The sequence below is a fragment of the Chiroxiphia lanceolata genome, chromosome 12 (assembly GCF_009829145.1).
Source record: "Chiroxiphia lanceolata isolate bChiLan1 chromosome 12, bChiLan1.pri, whole genome shotgun sequence".
Lineage (NCBI taxonomy): Eukaryota > Metazoa > Chordata > Aves > Passeriformes > Pipridae > Chiroxiphia > Chiroxiphia lanceolata.
In genome coordinates, this window is record NC_045648.1 from 16858610 (window position 1) to 16885929 (window position 27320).

General features: G+C 46.0%; 2 protein-coding genes across 5 annotated transcripts in view; one reads left to right on the top strand and one right to left on the bottom strand.

Annotated features, from left to right (window-relative positions):
- Window positions 1-1401: 1401 nt before the first annotated feature.
- Window positions 1402-18561, top strand: REC114 (REC114 meiotic recombination protein). 2 transcript variants are annotated; one of them, XM_032699825.1, is made up of 6 exons: window positions 1402-1637; window positions 2085-2174; window positions 12110-12193; window positions 14999-15181; window positions 15859-15927; window positions 17552-18561. In XM_032699825.1, exons 1-6 carry the CDS (start codon window positions 1467-1469, stop codon window positions 17711-17713), a joined length of 759 nt encoding a protein of 252 aa, XP_032555716.1. In that variant the 5' UTR covers window positions 1402-1466; the 3' UTR covers window positions 17714-18561. The 2 variants fall into 2 exon arrangements, with proteins under 2 accessions (XP_032555716.1, XP_032555717.1); XM_032699826.1 differs by lacking the exon at window positions 2085-2174.
- Window positions 17767-27320, bottom strand: part of NPTN (neuroplastin) — a 46680-nt gene continuing 37126 nt past the window's right edge. The window contains exons 6-8 of one of the 3 annotated variants that reach the window (XM_032699824.1): window positions 19648-19669; window positions 19209-19282; window positions 17767-18830 (exon numbers count right to left, since the gene is read on the bottom strand). In XM_032699824.1, coding sequence (XP_032555715.1) covers window positions 19222-19282; window positions 19648-19669 — 83 coding nt within the window. In that variant the 3' untranslated portion in view covers window positions 17767-18830; window positions 19209-19221. The remainder of the gene's footprint in view (window positions 18831-19208; window positions 19283-19647; window positions 19670-27320) is intronic. The other 2 variants (XM_032699822.1, XM_032699823.1) reach the window with 2 other exon arrangements.

The following is a 27320-nucleotide window of genomic DNA, read 5'->3' on the forward strand; positions in this document are numbered from 1 at the left end:
CCCTTTTGGAAACACTGTAAAATTGTTTATTTTGGAATGTTCCTTGGATGTTAAAGTGGCTCTGGGGTGTGACATTGGACGAAAAACAAAACATCCACAAGACGTAAATGTCAATCTGATATTTTCTAATAGATTAAAATTCACAGTTTAATAGATTAGCCTTGTACTTGAAGGTTTTACTTTAGATGAGACAGTAGTTACTCATTCTATTTTAACCTTATCCATCAGCCAAGCCAGCATCATCAGTGCAAACCATAAAAGTAAGAAAAAGCAGAAAAAATTGGCATAAACTTTGTTCTGTCCTTAACTTAAGAAGTGTGATTATTTAGATAAGTTTCACGTTGGGCAGCTACGTGCTGCTGGCAGTGGGCAATGCTGGGAACTGGGATTAAAGTTCCTAGGATGTCACCCTTAGGCATGCTCATGGTTTAAGGGAGGCTGGTGGTGATGGGCATCCACAGCCCATTCAGGTCAGTCCCAAATGGTACCCAGCTCCTCCCTGCCCCCTCAGTGACCTTGACCAGCTCATGCACATTATTGTTAATGCCCAAGATATGTTCTGTAAATGGAATACCTAAGTGCAGTCTTATTATGAGTCATTTCACCACCGCTCCTCAGCCAGGGAAAGCGTAGCATTCCATAATTGTAGGAGCAAACTAATAGCAGAGAGGGAGCAAAATGGGGAGAAAAGGACAATTTTATTAATCCACCTGTTGGCCCATGCTGGTTTAAAAACATCCAGCCCACACTGAAAAGAGCTTTTTCGAGACCCCACTTCAGGTACCACAAAAGCCCCGTTGTAACTCTGTGAAGCGAGCACCACACCAAGAAATGGAAAGGCAACTGAGAGTGTAGGACAGCGTTTTTACAGTGACCTGTCGTGTTTCACCTGCGGAAGGATGTGTGCTGACATTATGATAAACACAGCATCGTGGCCGGCTTCCACGGGAATTTCTCTGAAGGCACTGACAGCCCACGGGAGCTTCACCTTCTGCTCCTCCTCCTCCTCGCTGCGCAGTCCGGACCGCGCTCCCTCACACCCCACAAAATGGCGGCCGCGCGCGCCGCGGGGTTCGCGCTCCGCTCTTCCCTCGGCGCCGCCGGGCAGACCCGCCACATCGGCACGGCCGCAGGCTGTTGGGAGAAGGGGGAGGCTGTAGCCGCGCTCCCCTCGGAGGAGGAGGGGAAGGACGAAAGGAAAGCAGGAACACAGCAGCTGGCGCGGAGCCCCTCTGAGGCGAGCGGAGCGACCCCACCACCGCTCGCGCGCTCCATCGGCAGTAGAAGGAGCGGCGCGAGCGCCGGCGCGCCTCGCGCTGATTGGCGAACAACTCCCGCCACGCGCTCTCTCCTCCCTCCTATTGGCTCCTGCTTCCCGCGCAGCTCCCGCGCGCCACCGCCCCCTCAGGGCTCCCGCTCCCCTCAGCGCCCTCAGGGCCGCGGTCCCTCAGTCCCCTCACTGCGGGATGGCGGCGGCCGGCGGCGTTCGCGGCTCCGAGCCTGGCCCGGGCTCAGCGCCGGGCGGTGCCGGCGACACCTCCCTCCTCGGCAGCGCCACAACGTGGCCTTTGAAGCGCTATGGCCGCTTCCTCCCGCCGAGGGACGGTGACGATGAGGGGCAAAACACCTCATGGAAGGTGCGGGGGAGGGCGGCGGGGCGGTGTGGGGTAACTGGCTCCGCTGTGACGCAAACAGGAATATATGAGGCCTTTCAGGGGTGTTTTTCAAAGTGCAGAGCTAATGCAGGAATCTGGAGATGTTTTGCTTCATGAATTATTAATGTCAGCAGGTCGGAGGTAGAATGCCTAGTAGCCCATTTTTTTATTTTTATTTTTTTTTAATGCAGCAGTGACCTGTGGTATTAAAATCTAGAGACCAACTTGGAAGAGTCCGAAGAGTTATTTGAAGTAGTTAAATCTGTATATCGAGGTATAATTAGTAAAAAAGTTATAAAATGTGCGTCCTGTCTCGGGAGCATAGGGCAACTTGCACCGACCTTTGAAACCTTTTGTTTTGGACTAGAAATGGCAATTAGAGATTCTGTGCTTACGGGGATGGATTTTTCTTTGTCTGTCTTTTTAAAGGTGTTTGAATCAAATGAAGAATCAGGCTCTCTTGTCCTCACCATTGTGGTGTCTGGCCATTTCTTTATTTCCCAAGGGCGAACAGTTCTGGTGAGTGTCTCATGCACAAAGAACATTTCTCCCTTCGTGTCACCATCAGTATTAACTTCATTTCCTTTCTCAGCTTCACCTTCTGTCCCACTGAACGTAAACTGCCGATTTTGTTTTGCTTGTGGTAACTCTCATGTTTGCTTTCTCTTCAGATTTATCAGAATAATGCTAAGTGCATTATTTCATACTGAGGTACAGCATTTTTTCTGTGGTTCTGAAAGTCTAGGTTAAGAGGTAATGGGTAAGTGCTGCTGATGTTGACAGGTAATTTACGGTTGTCTTTCGCGATTCTTCTGCCTAAGAAAACAGGGAAAATACATTGTTAAGTAATAAATAAAACTATAATTTCCAGGTAATTTATTGCCATTGACCTGTTGGTATTTTGGTTTGATAATTTGGTTTAGCAGAGGGTTTTTTCTGTGTTGCGTAATGTGATTTAACATACAAGATACATCTCTGGAGACAAAATAACAACTACAAGGTTGTGGCAGCTGATTTTCCTGTAGCCTGTACTTACTTTAGCATAACCAGCTACTAAACTAAAGACTTCACAATGACACCAAAGAGGTTAAAAGGAGAACTCTGTCTAAGAGGAGTGGGTTTTATGCTCATGACAGAGAAAGCCTTGCTGGAAGGTGGAATTAAGTGTGTTCAGTGCATATCACCAGTAGTCAGTGATGATAACAAGTAGGAACTGACTGATAAATGTATTAGAAAGCTATTACAAACCACTGAAAGATGCTGCAGCATGAAGATAACAAGGCTTTTTAATACAAAATGTGTAAGAGACTGTGTTGTAGCTTTAAATGTGTATAAGCTTATAAATTAGTTTTTACTGTGCCTCTTAAAAGGTCTTAAACTTAGAGAAATTTAAGTCTAAGGGGAGAACCAAGGATATCCTTGAATATTTTGCCCTGTGAGTGTGTTAGGTCTGTTGAATAGATAATGAATGAGCTAACAGAAAGCTGTCAGGTTGGAGAGCCCTCATACAAGACATGGCATTTGGCTCATATTTCGTGAAGACAAGGTAAAAATGGAAGTGTTTTAGCATTTGTGGGGAATAAGAGAAAGGGATGGAGTATTGAAAATGTAGCTAGAAAGGAGAATTGCTGCCATCTCTTAGCAAATTCTGCTTGGAATGATTCAGTGCAGGATGCTCCTCTCCAGGGGCTGATCCTGTTCCCAGTGCCCCAGTCACATGGCAGCCACTGTTAGTAACTGGTGTCTTACATGACTCTGAATGTCCTTGAAATAACCACATAAAATCTAACTACAAGTAAGTTTTAATAACTAATTAAAGACCAAACAGACACAACCAAAAGCTGCAGCCCTTCAAAGACTGCGTCTGTCTGGCAAGGGCTGAATCTGGCAAGTAACGGGGGCAGATAAAAGTGTGTTGTTGGAAGGGATGAAGTATCAGTAAAGCTTTATAAAGACTTGGCTGAGAAAAGCACTTCCTTGCAGCTCTTGGGTTGAGTGGCCAGTGAAGCTGTCAGGCAGCTGCTTTGCTTGAAATGCCAGAGGAGGAACTTCTGGGATCTGTCAGGACTGTTTCAGCTTCTAAGAGACACTGAGATACTGCAGTGGCTATCACATAGTGCAGAAGAGAGGTGGAACAGACATGCTTGGTAAATGTGACCAAAATGTAACACCAGGAGTTTAAAAAAAAAAAAAAAAAGGTGGTGGTGGTTGTTTTTTTTAACATTTATTTTGGCAATGCTTCTATGCCAACCTTAAGGCAAACACCAGCATTTTCTTAAGTGTTAGAGCAAAGTTATAAGAATTTGGGTTTACAACCTGTCAGTTCCTTTGGGTGCACTTATAGTTGGGATCATGGTGGAGATGTGTTCTGTGCATACAGGACTAAACTGGTTTTAGACATGCCTGTGTGTATCTCAGAGATTGGAGGAGTTGCAGTCCTCCCACTTTCCCTCTTAAACATACTCGAGTGGCTGAAAAACCCACCAAAAAAGATCACAGACTGGTTTGGGCTGGAAGGGACCTTAAAGCTCATCTCATCCCACCCCCTGCCATGGGCAGGGACACCTTCCACTAGACCAGGGTGCTCCAAGCTCTGTCCAGACTGGCCTCAAACGCTTCCAGGGATGGGGCATTTTGCAAACCCCTTATTGAGATGCCACGTAACAAAAATCCAGCTTGCAGCTCAGGCTGTTGCTGCTGTGGAAATAATCAGCAATGGTTAATCGTGCTGGTTCTGTCTCCCTCCAGTCTCCAGCTGTCAGGAGCTGTCACAGACCTGTCACAATATTTAAACAGGCTTTGTACATCCCGTGTTCTGGAGTCTGTCACAGACCAGATCCGCTCACTGGGGGTCCATTATCATGGACATTCTGTCACAGGGGATAATGCACAAATTTCTGCACCAGAGGGAATGTATCAAGTTTGATGGAATGTTGCAACTCTTGGGCTGATTTAACTTGTATTCCCATTTCCTCTTGCTGGCCTGGGCTACTGACTGTTGACTGCCCTTTGGATTGCCAAGGTGTTCTCCAACACCTTCGTGCTGCCTTAGTGGCATTGAAATTCCCTCTGATGTACTTACACAACTGTTTCTTGCTATGTAGTAACTGCATCCTTTAAGTTGTTGATGTCTGGTCTTTTGATCTGTCTTCTAATCCCTACTTTTCAGACCTTTTGATGTACTACAGGCTCCTGGGTTTGAGGGAACTGGATAACAATTAGCTTAGCTTTGTACCTCTGCACAGGAACATGGGGAGGCACAAGATGTGTGTCAGAGGAACACCATTTCCTTCTCAACATGCATAACTACTGTATTTTTGTAAAATTTTCATGAGTGAATAATAAAAGGGTTTTTTTCTATTTTTCACCTACGTACAGCATTCACTACAACTCCATTTGCACAAAACCGAAATAGTTGTGTAGAAAAGGAAATTTCTATTTCATTGATGGCTGGATTAACATGATCTATGCTAGGAACAATATTCAAGTTTTTCTGACTTGCTGTCAAAATATTTTCTCTATGATGGGTGTATTTATGTATTCTCTTAGTCCTTTCTGTTTTCTTTGAGCAGGAGAGTTAAGAAAACCTTTTCATTAAAGAATCATAGTTATTTAGAGTCCAGTGAAACTATGGCTCTTTTATTATCGTTTCTAAGAACAATATTTATATAATAGCAATAAAATACTCACATATCCTAACAACTTTAATAAATACAGAAACAACTGTTTTCCTTTCAAAATATGATCTACTCCTTGCACTCAGCCAAATGGAATGAAGAGGAGGGTAAATGGAACTTCAGAGCATGGAACATAAAAATCCCTGATGCGTAATGCAAATTAAAGAGTGTTTTGCTTTGTTTTGGGTTTTGTGTTGGTTTTTTTTAACAAAGTTCTTCATTTGGAATTAAATTACGTAACATATTTTAGGACCTGTTTTTGCTGCAGTGTTGCCTAACAGACTGCATATTTGATGGCAGAAAAACCTCATTCTTGCATACTGTAGACAATGGAATTTTACAGGAATATCTCAACAGTGTCTCTGGTAATTTCTGGCCATACTCAGGATGCATCACGTTCTCTTTACCACAACTCTTTATTTCCTTTCCCCTCTTTGAATCAACGTATCATGAAAATTATATTTTGGGTTTTTTCAGTGCAATGATTTCTGGTGCTAGAATTCACAGTATCCTACAAATTAAACAAATTGAAATTGTGAAGAGGACTTACTTAATAGCATAAAATTAATCCAGACTAATTGATTTGTGACCTGATCTTTTGAAGTGTAGACTAAATGTCCTAAGTGCCCTCCCGGTCCCCTCATGACTTCTAATAAGCTCCCAGTGCTTAGGGTACAGTAGATTCTAACTCATTAATTAGGCAGGCATTCAGCAGACATTCTCATGTTCCTGATGCTCTTTGCAGTGCCTGAATCTCAGGCACCAAATTTTTGAGATGATATTCACAACAGTGCCTTGGGCAGAGATGGTCCCTGTGCAATAAATGAGGACACTTGACAGAAGCCCAGGGAGTGAGCAGGTTGCTAATGCTGCTTGGTGGTAGGACACTGCAGAGCTACAGGAAGTTGTTCTTTTATTAAAGCTGCCATGATTGCTACTTGGAAGAGTAGAAGGATCTTAGTTTTGTTGACTTATTTAGTAGCACAGTGTTAGTTCTAAAATTTCAGTTTTACTTTGTTCATTTCAACATGTGCTGTTGATGTGATTGTTTTGGACAAGCTGAGTATCCTGCCTTAGCTTCCCATTTATGGTTGATGTAAAAGGCTTCTGATCTTTCCTCTTGCCCCAGTTCCTCTAAACCCAGCTATTAGAATAGCTTTTTAAGAGTAGGGACTTCTGTTAATGAAGTGTATTTACTCTGTAAAGTTAGAGTTTAATGTATGCTCTTGATCTAGGGACATATGAATTCTGCAGCATGAATTACAGAAAAAATTCACAGGATGCCCTGAAGAGCTTTAGCCAGGTGAACCCATGGGCATCCTGCTCCCCTCTCTGTGTCCCTGCACAAGTGTCACTTCTAAAGTGTAGCTTAGAGGAAAAAAACCCAACAAATCAGGTTCTCACTATTGACATATCAAGGTCTGTCCTGAGTTAGGGGCTTGCCTTTGCTACTCACTCCTTCAGGGCGTGTGGTTTGTACCCATCTGGGGGAACTTGCTAGAAATGAAGCCTGTGCTCCTGCACTTTGGCCAAAGATTCGTGGTTCCTGAGTCCCCTCAGGGGTGGTTGGTGTGTCCTGTATTTCCCATTTCCTGTAGTGTTCCCTCCTCTGTACACATGGAGCACTCTGCTTAATGAGTTCAACCCTCGTGTTCTTTTCCACAATCAAACGAGCTTAATAGCAAGATTTAAGATTCTAAGAGATTAAAGGTAAAAAAATTGCATACAAAAAGATAATGCAGAGCTTAGCATCCCTTTATTCCTGACTCCTGGCTGGCTGCCTTGGTTGTTGGGATTGGAAATTTTTGCAGGGACAACTTTCTGCTTCCCTCACTTTGCAGGTTCTCTTATTTGGGGATATTTATTTTTTTTGGTTGTGTTAGCTCTTCTGCTCTTGACTTGCTTTTTGAGACAGCTCATACTGCAGAAATAAAACCTAATGTATTTGGCCTTATTTAGATCTTGGAAAAAGATACAAGTGAGGAAAATTTGTACTTTTCCAGGTGTGTTACAAGGTAATACTGAAGGTGAGAATGAAATTCTGTTCCAAGTTTAATTTTCACAACTTTTATCTTTCAGCTGGAATTACTATTTCATTCTGCAGTCATTAATGAAGAATTTTCAGTTTTTAAAATAGAAAACTTGTTATTATAGAAGAAAGTGTAAAACAGCAACTCCTTTTTGAATTAAAAATTGCTATTTTTCAGATACATGCAAGTATTTGATTTAGAATCTCTGTGTCAAATTTCATATAGGCACAGTTTCATTTCTTATAATAACCTGTTAGTAACTGAATCCCTATTAAAGTGATCACCATCAAAACACTCACCTGTAAACATGTTCTCCAGTTTTGCTTGTTTTCTGAAAGAATCTCAGTTTTGGTTATTCTTTAGTGTTCTGTATAACACTTGAACACAATTTACAAGCTTTTCCAGACTGCCTGCTCTCACATCTTTATTTCTACTGTCTTTTGAGATAATGGTTATTAACAGTCTTCACAACTACAGTATTTTTGTTCTGTTTTGTTTAGAACCACACAGTGGAGATACCTGAAATACTATTACCATTCCTTTGTTGCCAAATTAGGCGCTGTTATTCAGTATGAATGTTAAATTACAATACCTTGAGTATTAGAGGTCAAACCCGTTGGTATTTGAGTTTAACAGATGACACCTGACCCCTCAGCAGTGAGTGCTCTTCCTGAAGGGATTTCTCGCAGTGCCTGAGCCCTGGGTGTGGTGAGCACAGTTCTGGGCAGTGCCTGTCCCCCCTGGGGAGGATGCCAGGGGGTTTAACCCAGCCCTGCCTGTTCTGAGCAGGGGTGCACGAGGTTGCAGGTGGGGTGCTCAGACCAGCAGAGCTTCGAACCCTTCCCCACAAAAGTGCTTTCCCAAATCTTGGCTTTCTCCCTGCCGGGGCACAGTGAGCAGTTCTGTGCTAGTTTTGCTGCCCACTTGTGTCCTGGTAGATTACCTTGGGAAAGGAACGGATTAAGGGACTGTCATAGGTGCCTCCCTGGAAACTTTGGAAGTAGATTGCTCTGTTTTCCAGGGAATTGTGTCCTGTGGTGCTGCCCAGCCTGTGTCAGAACGGTGCTGAGGCCTTTGGCTTTTCTGCCGTCTTGCCTCAGTTACCAGCTGGCACCACTCTGGCAGCTGTGCACTGGGACAGTAATGAACACAATAAACTCCTCTGATCTCATGCTGAACTCATCATTTCTTGGAAATGCACATTCCCAGTCTGTGGGATACCCAGCTGAGTCCTTAATCCATAACATTATACACTCATACATTCACTCTGACTGTGAACCCAGAGAACAGACTGTTGTATTTGCATTTCATGAGCCTATCAGAAGTGGCAGCCCAAACTGGAGAATGTGTCTCGCTGTGGCAGTCTGGGTTTTGTTTGTCTTCTTTAATATTGGTTGTAATTTAAGGGCAGATTAGATCATGTTTGTGATCTTAAAAAAAAGTTTTTCCTCCTAAGCTGTTGTTTACCCATAGTTTTGTTTGAAAACATCTGCCTTGTGAATGAGTGAAGCCAAACTAATTGATGCAAGCCTGCCTAGCTGAACTGGTACGTGAATAACATTTCTTAAATATATATTAATTTTTAGTTCAGATAGGGTTGCAGTCTAACTAAAAATGTTCCTGTGTTCCTTAGCACCACAGGGTTTCCAGATGATCTAATAGAAAATACTCATAAATAACATGCAGTACCTTCCAAAACAGATCACAGATCATTGCCCAGTGCTGAAGTGTGAAGTCAGAACAAAAGTATTTCCCAGTCAATGCTGGACCCGATGGCTGTAAGGCAGGATCAGCATTACTGGCTTCTCTGCCTCTTGGAAGGTGTGGTCACATCTTGCCTGCTTCCAAAACATTTGGGAAACATCTTGTTTTCTGCTTCAGCTTAATTCCACTCAGAGGCCTCCCTCTGAGAAACTTAGATTTTTGTCAGAGATGTCGGGAACAGTTTCCCTTTACCACCATTTTTTCACAAGTCCAGTCGTGGAGAATGACAGGAGGGGTTTGTGCCTGACTGAATATTAAAGATCAAACTTAGAAAAGTGCTGCCGATTTTCTCTTCACATTATAAACATCTGAGCTCTTATGTCCCTGCCCAGTTCTAGGCTGCCTTTTTTAATCTATTCTGATTAATCTTACACTGCCATCTGGCTTTGCTCCTGCCCAGCTCTGACTGAAGCAGCAGCGGATGCTGCAGGGAGCAGAGCCGCTGTTCCCTGCTCTGTCAGCCTGGGGGCAGCACAATCCGCAGGGATTGCTGTGTCCCTGTGTCACTGCCCATGTCCCGAGCGCACAGCGAGTCAGGTCAGCATCTCTGGGCAGGCACACACGGACAGTGAGCTCCCTGGATTGCCTCGCAGTTCCCAGGCTCTGCCCCATGCCCCGCTCCCGGCTGTGGGCACAGATCCTCCCAGCTTCCACTGGTGGAACCAGGGACACGTTTGTTGTGCTCTTCGTTCTTGTTGCTCTGAACTCGTTTACCTGAGTTCATAAGCACTGGCACGGGTTGCCCAGAGAAGCTGTGGCTGCCCCATCCCTGCAAGTGTCCAAGGCCAGGTTGGACAGGGCTTGGAGCAACCTGGGATAGTGGAAGGTGTCCCTGCCCATGGCAGGGGGTGGAACTGGATGAGCTTTAAGGTCCCTTCCAGCCCAAACCATTCTGTTGATTCATAACCATTTCATTGTTGACAGAGAGAACTGTCAACAGTAAGAATCTTTTTGCTGTAATTCAGGCAGCCTCAGATATAATCTGTGCTGACTGAGGTAACATGGAAATGCCATGAGGAATAGAATAAACCTTAACATGGTGCAAAATTTGCCTTATTTGCTGCTTAGAACTGAAGAAAATTTGGAAGATCCTGACTAATGACAATTATTGATGTAAACAGTGGAGTTCAGTCTGCAGAGCTGAGTTTGTCTGAAACCTTCCCTCTGCTTTTTCAGGCAGCTTGCACATGGAAGATCAGGTCTGGTGCATTGCTCAAGGGTTGCACTTCAGTTTTTAAATTTTATTTAGCTATTCTTAGTTATTTATTTCTGCTTGACAATTTACAATCAACCCAAGGTGCAAGAGAAAAGAAAATACTTTCTGCTTTGTTCTTCAGTTAATGAAACTTAAAATTTAGTTAAATCAGATTTTGGGGTTGGAGTTGAATAATCAGGAGTATGTAAATAAAAATTCCAAATGCTGTTTTTTCCCAGCTTGTTTTACCTCAGAAACAGGACACATAAAAGGAGGAGAACCTGGGAAACGTCAATGAAACAGTTGGTAGGAAAGTTAAACAGTGGCTGCCTTTTATGATTTCTTTGAAAACAGTTATTATTTAAAAGAGACAACATTTGTCCAACCTTCATCTCTAGTAAAAGGAAAAACTATAAACCCAGACTGAATATGGGAACAGCTATATTTAAATAAACACAGTTGGTGTGTCTCCTGAAGAGAAACTACTTGAACAGAGCGAGCACAAGTGGCCATAAGTTAAAGTGGCCAAGTGAAGGAACAGGATAGGAGAATTTGGGGGCCTGGCTCCACTTCTTCCCGTGGCTCACAAAGGGAATTCTTCCTCTTGCTTTGGCCTTGAGGCCTTTCACACCTTGGCAAGTCCCACCTTAAGGCATTGGAGTGTTCAGTACAGACACCCTGCAAGGGACTGGCCCATCTCACCTGCTGTCAGCACCTGCTTCTGCCGTGCTCAGGGCAATACTTTCCTCCCTCCGACCCCACATCTTTTGGGAACGATACTCACCTGCTGTCAGACATTCTGGAGTCTCTCACGGCAGGTGATGGGGTCCAGTTTGCCTTTGGTTCAGCGCTTCACTGCTTTTTAGACTGTAAAAGTGCAGTTAAAAGCCTACATGTAGTTGCTGCATGAGGTTATAAAGCCAGTGCCAGCACAGTAAAGGAGCAGAATCACTGAGGTGATTCCCGTACCAAAATAAAATGGCAGGTGGTTTTCCAGCCTGGACCTGCCTGAGATGAACTCTGACTGTGGCACACTGCTGGCAGTCCAGGATGGACAGGACTTGGGGGTTTTGACCCTTAGGGCCCCTTGAAAAGCAGCCTGTGCCCAAGCCATGGTCATTGAAAGCACTGTGAGTTCACCTAAAACAGGTGCCTGATTTCCTCCCTGCCCTCAGGTTTGTTAATTGTTTATTTTTAACGCCGGACTTTGCTAACTAAGGGCTCAGAGTGCCTGGGGAGACACAGTCCTTAGCCTTGCAGTTGTTCTGTGACGTTTCCACCTTCCTGGGCTGTTCTCACAGGTTGCTGAGCAGTCCATCTAGTTTGAAGAGTGACTGTAATGCAACTGGAGTATAAAAACATCTTTATCTAATTATCACAGCTGTTGCTTGTTTCCCTGAGTGCCATCTGGAGCAAAGGCCTCCCTGGATAAAGCAGGTGCTGTCCCATTCCCCGGCTTCGCCTGCCCTCTGCTGCCCTCCCAGGCAACTTCAGCTCTGATTGCAGCTGCTTTATCCTGCACTTCATCGAGGCTTCGATAACATGCACAAATATAAAACAGAAATGGAAATTAGAACACACCTTGACATGGTGGTGTTACTGGAGCTGCGGATTTAATCCCTGGAGTGGTGAAAATTCCATATTGGCAGTTGTTTGACAGATACAGAAATCGCACGAACACAGTGACTGATCTTCATTAGGGATTTAATTACATCACGTAACTGAAGCGGGTACTGCCAAGTGTTGCATATTTGCTGTGCAAGTGTTTTGTGTCCTGCTTTATTTCAGGAGGGCTTTTCATTGATTGATTCCCACAAGTGGCTCAAGATAGTGAGGAGAGCAGACTGCCTGCTGCTCCGGGCACAGGCAAAGGTGAGCTGAGCTGCTTTGAACACTTCTAATAGCCACTAAAACACTTCTGATTTTCTGGAGGAAATTTCTTAATATTGGCTAAATTAAACCAGAAGTTGTAAATCATCTATATAAATCAGAATTATAATTTTTTTTACTCTAGATACTAAACAATGGATCAAGTCATCTTGTGTCTTTTGTAAGTGCTAGTGTTCAGGGGTTTTAACCTGCTCTCAGAGTTAGCTGCTAAAACAGCTGGACTGGTATTTATTACACAATCTATCTGCCATGGCTAACAATTAAAAAGATGAAGTGAATTTCTTCTATGAGTCAGACTTCACTTAGGCAAACAAACTCTCCAAACAAGCAATTATTTAGCCATTTTGCGGCCCCTGGCACAGTAGCAGTAGGTTGGTGGTTCAGGTGTTTGGTACTCAAGGCAACAAAAGGGATGTGGAGGTTTCTGGTCTTCTCCTCAGATCTCACAGTAAGTGACTGGTTCACCTTTAAATAATCAAACAGCACTTGTTACCAATTTATGGAAAAATCTTATTTTTTTTTTGTTCTTAGATGAACTTTGATACTTACTCCTTAAGTATCTTACTGTTTTAAATTCATGGCTTGTGCCTGAAACTGAAACACCTTTGTGCTGTGATTTTTGTCAGCTTGTTATAAAACAAGGCCTGTCACTGCAGACAAGTCTCACCCTGGGGCAGGAATTGGTGCTGATGAACCAGAAGGGTGTTCCCTTTCCCACTAACACACCCAGTCCCCCAGCACAGGGATTCTGCTGCATCTCTCCGGGAACACAAAACATCACAGTCACTCCGAGCCTTAACAAACCTCTGAGGGGCACTGAGGACTATTAACATAGTCTGAAATAAATGTGGTGCATCTAAATGTTTACTAACCACGAATTCACATGGCAGACTGGATTCAGTGGCACTGCAGTGGTTCTACCACACACTTTATGTCCTAAGTTGTAGCTGAAGCGATGCCTTTAATGCTGTCAGTGTATGAAGCTTCTGTGCTCATCTTTCTGATAAATTTTGGATTTATCTTGTACTCCTTGTTTTTTCTAAGTTGTTAATACTGCATTTATAGTGGAACTTACTCGTTACTTAGGAAATATGATTTCAGTAGGGCACTGTGGACTCTTAGCAGAATGAGGCTGGAGCCTCTCACACAAACAGGAGCAAGGTGAAAGTTCTTAATATTCTTGCAATAAGTAATTTCACTGCAAATTGTTTTCATTGAGCTCAGCCCCCCAGCATGGAAGAAGTGCAAACTGGATGATTCACGTGACCTCAGGGTTCTTTAAGACATCAGCTTTAGGTTCAGGTGTGACTGCCCAGTACTCACTTTATGCTAAACCGTGACATCATCTCAGCTCTCTTCCCAGGAAGGAAGAATGTTTCATTTTCAGAGTCAAAAAAGAGTAACTAAAACAAGTGGTCTTCAAAAGTCTCCAAAAGGAATTCAAGTTAAGTTCCCTTTCTGTCATTTTTAATGAGAACTCACCTGTCTGGCATCCCACAGATCAGTTCTTGGCTATGTGCAGCTCTGCAGTTACATCTGAGTTAATCAGAGCAAATACAACCAGGCACTGGTAAAATGAGGGCTACACTTCACATGATTGTGACATTTTTCCCTTGAAAAGGCACCGAGACAAGGTTTTATGTTTACACCGCCCTAAAAATCATTTTATGTGATACAGACATCTTAAAATAACAGGCATGTGAACAGGGAGGCTGTCAGGAAGAGGTGGCTCATGGCTGAGACAGATCCTTACACCGAGAGCTGTCCCTGCACTCGGTACCCGCAGCCTGGCAGCACGTCCAGGTGTCACAAAACAGACTGGATGCTGAAACCTCAGGATTGAACACTCAAGTAAGCCAGGCTGGCCCAAGGAAAACTTGCTGCTTTTCTAGGAGTTTAACTGTTTTAAATTGGAAATTTCAAGATCAAACGGGAAATCCCATTAATTCATTCCCTAAACATTCAATATCCATCTGCCTTACATCAGCTCAGGGTGCTCAGGGCCAAGCTTATCACACACAACAGACTCTGCCATCCCCATTTCAGGGCAGTTTGCTGGACATCAGACACTTAAAAATATTATGGTACAGCCTGACAACCTATACTGAGGGGTCAGAGCTCTCTGGGTTTCTTTCATTTTCAGTAGTAGTTCACTGTTTAAAGCAATGCATTGGAATTTCTTGCACTCCCATTCAACGTGTTGGCTTCTGTTCAAGGGACATGCAGGTGAAAGCCAAACAATGTTGAGGTTTAGCTACACAGAGGTAGACCAGGGAGGTAGGAAGGGCTGGGTTTGATGCATCAGGAACAAATCCTAACTGGAACATGCCATTCCCAGAATTCTAGTTCAGATTTCAGAGTTAACTTCTTACTGTAGTGTCATGTCATTTTTTGTCACAGAAAACTGTCGAGTTGGCCTGTCCTTACAGGATACTACTTGCAGCAACAATAAAACTCATTTCCTGCTCTGTGTGTAAAAACTGTTGTCATGGCAAGGTTTGTTCACGTGGCTGTACCTTTAATTAGTGACAGGTGGCCCTGCATCTCTTACTTATCCTTTTCTTGCATATTTTTAACTGACTTTCAAATTGGGAATCACAGTCTTCTGGTTCAGCTGCTGGGAAAAAAATGAAAATACAGCAGGGAAAACTTGTTTGGTTTTAAGTTGGTGCGGTGACCCGAGAATCTACCGCCTTCTTCCCATCTTAAACAAGCAGGGATTTCATTAAATCAAAGTACTTTGAGGGCTTTCACAGTTCATTTCCTTCCCCTCTGGTTTTCGAGCAGAACGAGTGCCGCATGTTCCGGGTGCAGTTTGGTGGGAATTCCAAGGAGGAGATGCTGGGACACTGCTGCAGTTGTGTTCACAAACTGTCCCAGTACGTCCCCGTGCACGGGGCTGAGGAACAGAGCCAGCAGCTGTACCACGGCCTCAGCCAGGACAACCAGGGCATGGACACCGAGCACGGGGTAAGTCAGAGCACACGGACAGAAGGAGAACCAGCTGTTAGTGCTGGAGCTGGAAAGGACGAGTTTCTTGCAGCTGTGAGACCATCTACACGAGAGATGAGTTGGGACCCACCTGGCAGATTTTCAAATTAATTGTACAGGGTAAAAAAAAGGAGCAGAGCCATTAAGGAACCGTGTATTGTATCTCCTTTTTGTGTTCACCTACTCCTGGGTTGCAGTGGTAGTGATTGCTACAACTGCAGATGAACAGTTTGAGCTGTAGGAACAGTTTGAGCTGTAGGAACAGTGTTTCCCCTCTCCAAGACAAAGCTCTGAGGTAAATGAGAAAGGCAGAAAGTTTCTTCTTACATATATGCTCTCTTGAGTGTGTAGACCCATGGGAAGGAAGCAGCATGCTCCTATGATCATTCATGCAGAGCTTTTTTTAAAGTTCCTTCTAGGAAGTAGTTTAAAACTTATACATGAAATAATGGGCCTGTAGTTAAATTGTTGTATCTTTCATTTTTAAAGACTTGAGCAGATGTGCATGCAGGTTCCATAAAAAGATGGCTTTTTACTGCATAAGGTAGCTGAGCACATTCCCTTCCCGTCAGCTCTAAAAATGGAACTGCTTCCCTCTTGCACATTCCCACACTCTGCTTGGTAACAAGCCCTTATTTGCATTTGATATTTTCTAGCCAGATGAGTCTCTACAAGATTCCTGCACAAGCCTTGGAGAAAGAAGAACTGTAGCACAGCTAGCACAGGTAAAAACATAGAAGTCTTAATATTTAGATCCTTCAGCTGAATCTGTCAGGCACAGAGAGAGAATGAACTCAGATTCCATAAACATCTGGTAAATGTCTTCCCTGAACATCAGGATGCCATCATCCACAGCAGCAAAACACAGGATCTGTGTAATGATGCAAACCCAGGTATTTGGTGGTGTAATTACTCCATTTGCATACAAACAAATGACACACTGAGAGCAAATAAATACCCAGAGGCAACATCCCAGTGAATGGCTTTGGCACTGGTTGGACTCTGCAGAAATGACTTCTGCAGGCAGAGCTAAAATCTGAAAATACCAATCACAGAAACACGATTAAAGCTCATCTCCTTCCATCCCCTGCCATGGGCAGGAACACCTTCCACTATTCCAGGTTGTTTAAAGCCCCATGTAACCCAGCCTGGAACACTTCCAGGGATGGGGCAGCCACAGCTTCTCTGGGAAACCTGTGCCAGGGCCTTCCCACCCTCACAGGGAAGAGTTTCCTCCCAGTATCCCATCTAACCCTGCCCTCTGGCAATGGGAAGCCATTCCCTATTGTCCTGTCCCTCCACACCCTTGTCCAAAGTCCCTCTCCAGCTCTCCTGAAGCCCCTTTAGGCACTGGAGCCTTCTCATCCCTGACCTGCAGCAGATCCAATATTTAATAAACAGCTCCTAAAGTAAATAACTGGAAATGAACCTTTCTCCTTTACTGGGAATTTGGACTAGTGCAGGAGATGGAACTAGCAGAAAACTCTACTCTTTCCAACTTGTGCTTTTGCAGTTGTTTCTCTGGGTCCTTCCATAGTCACAGGGTGATCACAGAGTCCCAGACTGCTTTGGGTTGGAAGGGACCTTACAGTCCATCTCATTCCAACCCCCTGCCACAGGCAGGGAATGATCCATGTTCTTCACATCAGTGCTACAAGGGACAATTCCCATGCTCCCTATTAGATGGATCTGTCATCCCCTAAACACAGATGGTTCCATTAGGCTGTGCCTTTCTCCAGGCATTGCCTGTGGATGCTGGAGGCAGCCAGGGCTTCCACAGCCCATGTCCTGCATCTTCCACTCTGCTGCCACTCATTTTATTTATACTGACCAGGGATAAAATGCCCAGAGTTCTCCCACCACCAGAGGAAAAAGCCGAGGGAGGTGGTTAAACTGGGATGAAAAGGATGTTTTAACATCTCAAAAGCCCCACAATTTACTTCTACAAGACATTTTGCTAAATTAAGAGCTCAGAAGTGCACACTTGTTATCCCTACACAATTCACGTGGCAGTGTGGATGCTTCACGTGGGATCCACTGCTCTTACACAGAATGGATATTCACCAGGAAGCCACGCTGCCCAGGAAACTGGCATCTCCACTTTAAATTTCCAATTTAAGTAACCACAGTAAAATTTGACGTTGTGTCAAAACTCCACTGGGATCAGAGCTGGGCATCAGAGAAAAACCTGCATACAGCAATCCTACCTGATCAAGGTGTTCCAACAGCATGAACGGGGCAGATCCATCTTTATCCAGCGCCCGAGGAAAACTCGGATGTACGTGCGCTGTCAGGGACCTGTTGTGTCCGAGGGCAGTGCAACCACTCTGGTTTTTGTTCCTTCCCCAGTCTGTGCTGAGGAGGAGGCCCGAGCTGCCCCAGGCCTACAGGCACGTGGTGTGGCCTGCACACGAGCTGGGGCCCTTCATCCGCCTCTGCCTCATGGACCAGCACTTCCCAGCCTTCGTGGAAGATGTGGAGAAGGAATTGCAGAAACTCACAGAGGGTTGAGAAACACCACTTTGTACCAAGTGATTAAATGGTTGAAAAACAAGACCCCTGGGGTTTTTTGTCAGTGTTTTATTTTTAAAAACAGGTGAATCCACTTTTTTATACATCATTGCACTTCAACAAATACACAGAACACGAGTTCATGCAGCTACAGTTACGCACATCATGAGAACCCTGGTAGGTCTATTTCTACAATCTTTAAATCATGAGAAATTACAGTGTCAAACTAAAGAGGAATAACTAGTTGCATAGAATATCACCATGCTGTAACATTTCATCATTTAAACAAAAAAAAAAAAAAAAGAAAATTATAAAAGTTTGCCTGAATTGAATGTACAAGAATATGTTGAACACATCAGTGCAAAAGGATTTGAGAATTTACATGAGTTAACAAAAAAAAAAAAAAAAAAAATCACTTAAAAAGCAATCATATATATATATTTATAAACTGAAGGTTTGTTTTTGTTTCCAACTGCATCCCATCACCACCACCCCCTGGAACCATCCCAGGACACCCCGTGCTCCACAGTTAAGCCCTTAAGGTAATTCCAATGTCTCCCTTGTCCCAGTGCCAGCCCGGCATCGCTCTCTCCTCTCAGCCATACAGTAAGGAATGAATATCAGCAGCTTCAAAATGAACCACAATGACTTCTGGTTTCCCCTTCCCCCCCCCAATATAAATATATACTGTATATATTTTTAAGTTCTGCTGTACTTTACAAAAGAAGTCTCACTAGATGGCAGCGGTGCGGTTTGAGCGGTGCCAAATTTAACAGCTACAGGAAGTAAAAAATGGCGCATGCGTGAACCCGCCTGGCTACTGCTCATGGTAAAGAGAGTAAAGGGAAGAAAAAAAAAAAAAAGCAACATTCACAGCACATCAAGCCCAAAACAGTTTACACCTTCTACACGGAAGCATTATTAAAATTGATCTGGCTAGGTCATCCTTGCAGGAGAGGCTAAATAAGGCATGCGTTAGACAGTCATATCGTTGCTCACTTGGAAAGGAAAGAAAAAAAAAAAAGAAATCAGACAGAACTGGAGTTCTAGAACCAAGAGTTCCAACCCTTAAATTTAGCAGGTCATATTGCCATCAGTCTCTCAGAAACTTAAAGCTCTAAAAAAGAAACGAGAAAGAGGTGCTAGTCAATGGTGGACCCCGCGAGCCGCCAGCCTGCAATCCACGCGCTCGCGGGAGGGGCACGGCCGCCCCCGGGCCGGCGCCACTCCCGACCCCCGGGACGAGGGGGCGGCTTTGGAATCGCAGTGTGTGTTTTTGGAGCAGGTGGGGCGTTCAACCACCCTCGTGCTTTAGGCAATCAATGGTTGGGTGCCCCCCAGCGCTCCCTGAGGCGCGGCAGGAAGGCCAGCGCCATCCTCCGCGCAGCCGGGAATGTTTGAATCCGTGGAACGCGCTTTGCTTCCGCGCCCCAACCGCTACAGCCAGGGGAGGGCTGAGCCGGCCCTCTCCCAGCAGGGCTCGGGGAATACTTACATGATGAGCATTTTTAATTTGTGTTTCTCTGGCGTAAGTTTTTATCTTTGTGATTGTTTGTAGAATTGGTTTTCCTGGAGAGAGAGAAGTTATAAAGAAGTGCACCAAAATCAGTCACCAACACAGGAAAAATGTACATTATTTGTACTTATCTGTACATAACTATATGCAATTATTTGTACATAATTATTTAAACAGCATTTCACTCTTCCTCTCTTTAAGTGGCTGAATACAATAAAGCTTTCAGACTTGGTATTGTACCACAGTATTTGTTTTCTAGCAAGATGTTGCTTTTCTTTCCTCCAGCACTAACACACAACACACCAAAGTGTCCGTTACCGTCCGTAATGGTACACGTGACATCAATCATATGTTCTGTCACCTCCCACAACCCCCCAGATTAGCCCAAATAGAACTTTTTTCCTCAAAACACACTTACATTGGCCCAGCTGGTTCATCATCTGCAGCAAGAATCCCGATGCGATCCAGGAGAGACAAGGGAAGGAAAGAAAAAGAGAGTCAGTGTTTGCCCGGCGCCGCGGCCGCACTGCGAGCAGCAAACCAATCTATCTACAGCATCAAAGGCCATTCCAGTCGGGAGTGCAAGGAGTCATGGAGTTACTGTTCTGGATTCGGGTTTAATGGCAGGTATGTTGCTTCAATGGGTTTAGTTAACACTTGGAATGCTGGTCATGAAGGACTGCAACTGTAGCGGACAGATTGGTGCAACATGGTCAAGACTCATCTTGTCCCCAAGTTCCAGTGGTTCAATCTCATAAAAAATAGATGAGGAGACAAACCAACGGTTCAGTTGTAAAATCCTGCTGGTTGTTTGCTTGCATTGACTTAATTTTTAATATACGTATTTCAATTTGTAAGCCATTTCTCCACTGCTCATGGGTAATTCCTGGTATATACCTCAGAAGGGACATAACCCCCCTACTCATTTTCCCCCATGGATGAAACCACCTCTACACTCCCCATTTTTCTCAATGTTTAATTAGAAGGGACCAGGTTAGGAGGAGACTGAAGGGGAACACTCAATTCCAGCCCCAGCCGTGGTCCTTGGGCAGCGGCATCTGATCACCAGGAGGAGTCAGGAGCTGTGACACCTCCAGAACACCGACAGCGTCGTCCTGCCCGTGTCCCTTGGCAAAAGAATGCTCTTAAGAATTGGGGGGGAAACATCTGCCAATGAGGAATGTTTGGCATTAACTCTTTCACGAGCAATTGGACTATTTTTTGGAATTCTCAAACACTGTATTTTCTCCCAGGCTGCAGTACAGAAGACAGAAATGCATTTAAACAGCAGTACAAAAACCAATCCTGGAAGTTAACGTTCCCATAGGCGGATTTTGGGGGGACCAATTCAGGCCCTGCTGGTTTGGGCACTCAACAGTTGCTGTTCCCACCTTGTGCCGGAGGGATTTTTCATGGGAAGTCTTTGAGAAACTCTCAGCAGGATTCCACAAGGGTGCTTAGTGCACATGAAGCAGTTATGGAAATTACAGTCTTACAGTGTAGGCATCCGCATGAGCACACGCCAGGAGTAATGTCGGGAAAGGGGGACATTACTCCACCTGGACCTTCAAGGCAACGGAGAGGCAAAGCCACCGCTAGCACAGACAGTGACCGGAACAAAAAATACTCCAAAAAATAAAGAACTAACCACAAACCAAGAGCTTTACAGCCAAAATAACAGACTAGCGACACACCGGTGTCCACAGAATTCCATTACCAGCAACAGTAACTATCGGACACGGTACAGAGAACTGGGACTAGGAAGGACAGCCAGACATCAATGTGCTGTTGTATATACAGTGAGATATACAGAGACACATCAGGTACTGAAACACAAAGCACAGCAGAGGAAATCTACAGCTTCCTTCCACAAACATCTTTTGGGAATCAAAGGATCTGAAAGCAGGCCGAGCTCCGCGCTCCGGGCGGGACGAGCCCCGGGCCCCAAACCCAGCGCTGCCCCCCGAGACTCCTCTCGGCTCTGACAAACACCATCGACAGCTTTGGGAGTTTGTTTGGCTGGACTTCAGCAATATCGAACTGCACCGTGGAGATCTCGCTAGAAAAATAACCGTTCTCCCTTCTCTGCTCAAATATTGAAATGCCCATTTCGGATCAGGAGGTTTGTGGTTGGGGGGGGGGGGGGGGGGGGAGAATAAATAAAAGAAGCTTCACATTTGTAAAGGCTGCCATCAGGTGTTTTCCTAACAGAGACCCAACAAAAAAGCCTACTGGAATACTTAGGGATGGTGGATCCCCACCACTCGTCCCTGTCCCATCTATACCCTAAACAGAGAGAAAAAGACCGAGGAAGATTCCTCGGTGCGTCGCTATCCTGGTGAGCCAGTAACTGCTGGAAAAGCATCCCCAGTACAGTACAGACAGAGACCGAACCCTCAGCAAAACCAGGGGGCAACAGAACAACAGAAAAACCAGTACAAAATCAGACTAAAGAAAAGATTAAAAACAGCAAACTGAAATCCAAATTAGTTGTGAACGTGAATGAGGAAGTTTTAAGAGTGTTAACGGTCATGACTTGTGCGTTGTATAGACTGAAGCGGAGGTTAAACAAACTCCAAAGCATGCAGAGCTCTCACTTACCACCATTTTTTAAGGGTATGATGCAATTGAAGGGGGGAAAAAAAAAAAAAAGAAGTCATAGTAACCGACAAGATCAATACAACCCAAAGCTTTATGCCAAAGCCCTGCGCTGGTACCGTGACACCGACGGTCACGGGGAAGGTGCGCCCGGCCGAGCTGGGACCACCACCGACCACACTACACCCCTCCTGCAGGGATTCCCTCTGCCAGCTGGAGGGGATCCGCAGCCTCCAAAAACCCCACTGTTCAGAGAATGCAGGAATCAAACCCCCCCCACAGCCAGGCCTTTCCTGTGGGTACGGGATGACCGGCACCCCCCAAATCACACATTTCAGAACCAAAAGGGTCAAACTGCTGCTTGTCTCGACACGTGACCAGTCCTTGTGGGCAAAAATATCTGGGCATTAAAACTGGAAGGTGATGACAAGCAGATCTCCCTTAGCTCCTCCACTTGCATTACGGGAATGTGCTTTGTGCCCCCCCCCTCCCCATTTACTTCCAGCCTTAATTTATAAGGCATTTTAGATGCTGCTCAGTTTCTTCCACCGCCTTTGGGAAGCTACAGGGTTTACTTTTAATAGCAACTTAATCTTGGGTAGCATCTTGTGACTGGAAGAAGTTAAAAATGAAACACTAACGGGTTCCTCCAGCACTAAGATTCCAATTTTTGCATCTGAAGGGACTCTGTGTCTCGGCTCGTGCTTTAACACTTGCTAAGAATCAATCACAGAGTAGTTTGGGTTGAAAGACCTTAAAGGCCGTCTCATTCCACCCCCCTGCTATGGGTAGGGACACCTTCCACTAGACCAGGGTGCTCCAAGCCCCCACCCTGGCCTTGGATACTTCCAGGGGTGGGGCAGCCACAGCTTCTCTGAGCCATAAGAAACCTGCTCAGAGAGGAGGGGAGAGCAGCAGCCCCAGGGACAGTTCTTATCCCGGCACTTGGCCACTCTCAGCCTTCCTGCACAGACCCCCACTGAGCTGGAGCCTTGTTAAACCCAGCTGCTGTTCAGTTTAAGCTCAAATGCTCAGAAGGAGCAGCCAGAGCCTGCGACAGCCTGTGTTACAACACAGCTCCTGTGCTGGTCGATTCCCACTGGGATCAGCTGATGGCTACAGTCTCACTGTGAACCTGCCTGACAACTTTCTCCCCCTGATGAATTTTAGGTGTGGGAGAGAAAGATGTGGATAACAGGGAAAAAAAACCCCCACAAAAATCAACTTGTTACAAGGTGAACCATTGCAGTGCAAACAGTTTGTTTCTTTTAATTACTTACAGTAATAGCAGGAACAGGGAAAGTCAAGAAAAAAACAAAAGAGGGTTAGAAAGAATGTGGGGATATGGATGGAGCTTCTGCAGAGCCAGGAAAAACGCTTATGGGAAGTCTTTGGATTAGGCTGAGAAATGAGAGGGGAAGAATGAAAAGGGACATGTTATAACCCAGTCACCTCATGGCTTTGGACTAAAGATCATGAATATGGCTTTTCAAGTAAAAACTGCTCCCATTCCTACAGGGAATGTAGCCAAGGAGTTTTTACTTTCTACTTACCCCAGAAAACACCCTTTAAACCAGCAGCTTTGCTAATTTTAGGCTATTTGATCCAACAACAGAAGGAAACTCGCTTTCTTTAGAAACCTTGCTAGACCAGGTTCAGGTCACGATGGCTGATCTCCCTCTGCCTATTGACACCAAGCAGCTCAAGCGGGACCCAGAGGAATGAAGGCACTCGCTTCCCTTCCTGGTCCCGGGCAGCCCAAGGTGCTCCCGTTGGGAGCAGAGCCAGCAGCCCCTGCGGAACCGCTCCCGCCGTGCATCCAGCCCCATGCCAGGCTCATGCAGCTCTGTCCCAAAAGCCACGGAAGCCACATGTTCTCTGCCTGCTCTGGATTTTCCAGCCCCTGGCTGATCTCTGGGAACAGGATGTGAGCTGGATGTTGCTTTACCACACGTAAAGCAAGTCAAAACTCACATTTGGAAAGGATGCGGGATTCAAGCGCAATCTGCCCTCCCTTCCTCCTTCCAGCTTGGGATTTGGATGTGAGGGGGTTCACAGGTTACCCACCCTGGGAGGTGAGAACCCCCTAATCCATGGGCAACACAGGAGACCCTGTGCCGGGAATCCCCTGATGCCATCTTTGCACTGTTTTGGTGGAAATAGGGATTTCACAGGTGCAAAGTTCCTTTGAGCAGCAGGAATAAGAATCAACTCACAAATCTGAGTTCTGAGAAGGAGGAAATATTAGCAAAGGAGCTCCTGAGCAGCCCTGGCCCCGAGGCACAAAAAGCAATTCACCGGAACACAGAAAGCAAGGTCCATGCAAAACCAACCCCTGTAGTCAGGAAATGCCAAAGTTAAACGACTGGCCCTGCTCTTCCAGGCAGAGGGAACACATTTTCCACTGGGGAAGTGTCTTGTAACACCAGCCCTTGTTCCCCCAAACTCTTAAAGCCTCACTCCACAGTGAACAGAGAACTCCAGCTGTACCCAGGATATCTGTCACCCTCCCCAGCCCCCAGGGATAGGGCAGTTGGGACACTGAGCCAGGCCAGCTGGAGCCTTCAGAACATGGAGATGAGAGGGTAAGGGAATTAATTCCACTGTCTGTTTGGGTTGGCCAGGCAGGGTCCCCAGGCACTTTTGGAAAGCATCCCAGATACCCAAGAAATCTCTCCCCCAGAGAGAACATTTCTCTCCAGCCAGTCACATCCCCCAGGCTGGTCTCATCCCAGGGGCCCACAGCACACCCTGAGCACTGTCACTTGTGTAGGCTGAACTGAGCCAGCCCTAAAAACACTGGGACAAGGCATGAGGAGAGCTCAGCGTGGGCACCTGAAGCTCCCATCAGGATCCAAGACAACACAGCTCAGCTGCATCCATCCTGCACTGCCCCAGCCAGGAGCTGAGGGTGCTTCAGCTGTGCCTTGAATAGCTCCTCCAGCTCCAAAAGCCTCTGATTTTCCAGCATACAGGGGAAGTGACCACATTTAGCATTTGGTTTTCTCCCAAATGTTTAAAACAACCCTTTAAAGGTGGCCTGAACGAGCCATCTTTGCACTGATGTGTGCAGAAATTCCAGCTGAGATCTTCTCAGAGGATTCCTGAGTGGAGGTGGGAGGGGCAAGGGGGTGGAGACACCACAGGTACAACACCTGCACCCCAACACTCCAGTTCTTTACAGGGAGCAGCCACCTGATCTGCAGGAATCAATCCTGCAGCAGGAGGACGTGCCCAGCCCAGCAATAAGGATCCAGTGGGCAGGGCTCCCAAGTGGCCATCCATCCTCAAACCTGGCTGCAGGAACTGGAATGCTGCTCCCTGCCACGGCAGAGCTAAGGAAGGACAGCAGAGAGATCTGGTGACTCAGGGAGGCCCAGAGTTATCCTGCCATTGGAAGATGGGGTGATGAGGGTGGAATATGAAGGAGTCTCAGTGTCTAAATCTGGAGTGGACCAAGGAGAAAATTCACACCCCAGCAGGAAGGGCACGAACAGCTCAGTCATTGCTGCAGCAGCTTCACGTGAAGCTCTGCTGTGACCACAACCACATCACACCCAAAACTACAGAGCTTTGAACAGCCAGCTGAAAGGGATCCCAGCTGCTGCCCCACTGCTGGGAGGGGATGTGCTGTTTGGCCTCATCCCGTGCCCGAGCTGCTGCCTCAGCCACGGGCTCGCTGCTGTTCCTCACTGCGGCACGCGGAGGAGGAGGAGGTGTGACTTTGGGAAGCAGGGAGTTGAAATTCCCAACGCTAAAGCAGGCCACTGCATTCCAGCATTAACTTTGGCATTTCGTAACCATGTCTGGAAAATAATAAACTCAAGGATAACCAATTCAAACATCCACGTGGGTGTGGAAATCAGCAGGCTCCCGACGATTTCCCGCGTGTGCATTCGTGAGTGCCCCGCTCGCGGGGCGTTTCCCACCACAGCACCATGGAAAGCTTCAATGCAAGAGTATCCAAGGAATGCAGGACTCAAGTCAGCGTTATGCCAATTGTGTCCCTTCATCCAAGCAAACCTAATACACAGGCATGGACTGTGACATCCAGCATGGATTTTGTCCTCCAGGAAGGTGGACAGGGAGAATGTCTGTCCCCCCCCGGAGGTGTGTCACTCTCCAGGGCTCTGGCTTAGCTGCCCAAGAAAGCCACGTAGTAACCTCAGTTCCTGGGCTCATCATCATGGACAGCTCCATGGGAGATGATGGGCCTGGATCCCTTGGGCACCTGAGGAATGACCAGACCAGCCAGGAAAACTCAGCCTTGGCAACAAACAGGCAGTGAACTCTGCACCTCCAGCCTTACCGCACCTCCACAGTGGCTGCGCTGCGATTTGGTCAAGTCAAAGCCAATTCCTGTGGGATTCAGTTCATTTGGGGCCTCTTGCAGGGAATGCTGACATATCAAATTACTGATACCTTGTTTGGGTCCTTGTGAAACTTCATCGAATGAAATTCTGAACGCGGGGAACTCTGAAGAGTCACCAACACGGAGGGGAGGTGCAAGAGAACATGAAAGTTGTCCTTTCCAAGTTTTCCAGGCTGGCTGGGGCCGCTCTGAGGCCAGGCCATGGGCAGCACAGCCCCCTGGGCGCCTGGGAAGCTGTTAGTTATGCACAGGAACATGCACTGCCGTGTAACTGGTTGGCTGCACACCCAGAGCAGTCCCCACACATGCTCTGTAAGTAGTTAGTAAGTGCTACTCAATGGTGACAACCAGAAGCTGGTTTGCTCTAGGTAGGCACTACTTCAGCCAGTTTTGGTGTTCCCCAGGAGTGATCCAAGCCCCAGCTGTTCTCCCACTGTTACCATTTGTTATCTGTTTCACCAGCTTCTCTCCTCGTGCTCTGAGACACGTGAGGCCCCGTGAGGGTGGTTCTGCCCCCACTTCACACACAGATCCCTGTCTCACACCTCTATTCCCATCCTAAAGGCAAACACCCCGCTGCGCTGGGATCAGTCCCTCACGCAGCTCCACGACAGCGTGTCCTGGCTGTGCCATCCACACCCAGCTGCCTGGGGAATCATCTCCCACTCGGAGGGCCTGGCCAGCCCAGGAAGGTGCTGAGGGCTCAGTGCTGCCTGTACTGGTCCCTCCATGGGCTCTGAAGCACCTCCTCCATTGCTTGGACATCTCATGTTCCTACAGCACGATGATGTTCCAGCTGCTCCTCCCAAGGAGTGCCTGGGGAGGTTCTCGTTACACACTGTAGTAAGCAGCTAGTAGCACATTAAAGCCTGTTCTCAGCATGGTTCTTGCAAATACTCAGCCTCAAACTGCCCCTTCCCTGATCTCTAAGAGGAAGGTGTGCAGAAGGAGCCCAAAGATGAAAGTTACTATTTTTATGTACCAAACACAGTTTAACTAATTATTGCTACCATTAAACCTGATAATAAAAGCCTGATCTTTATAAAATCTAACTCAGTGGCTATAACTACTAGATATGGTTTCCAGAGCATTCCTTAAATACAAATTCAGCTACACAGCAG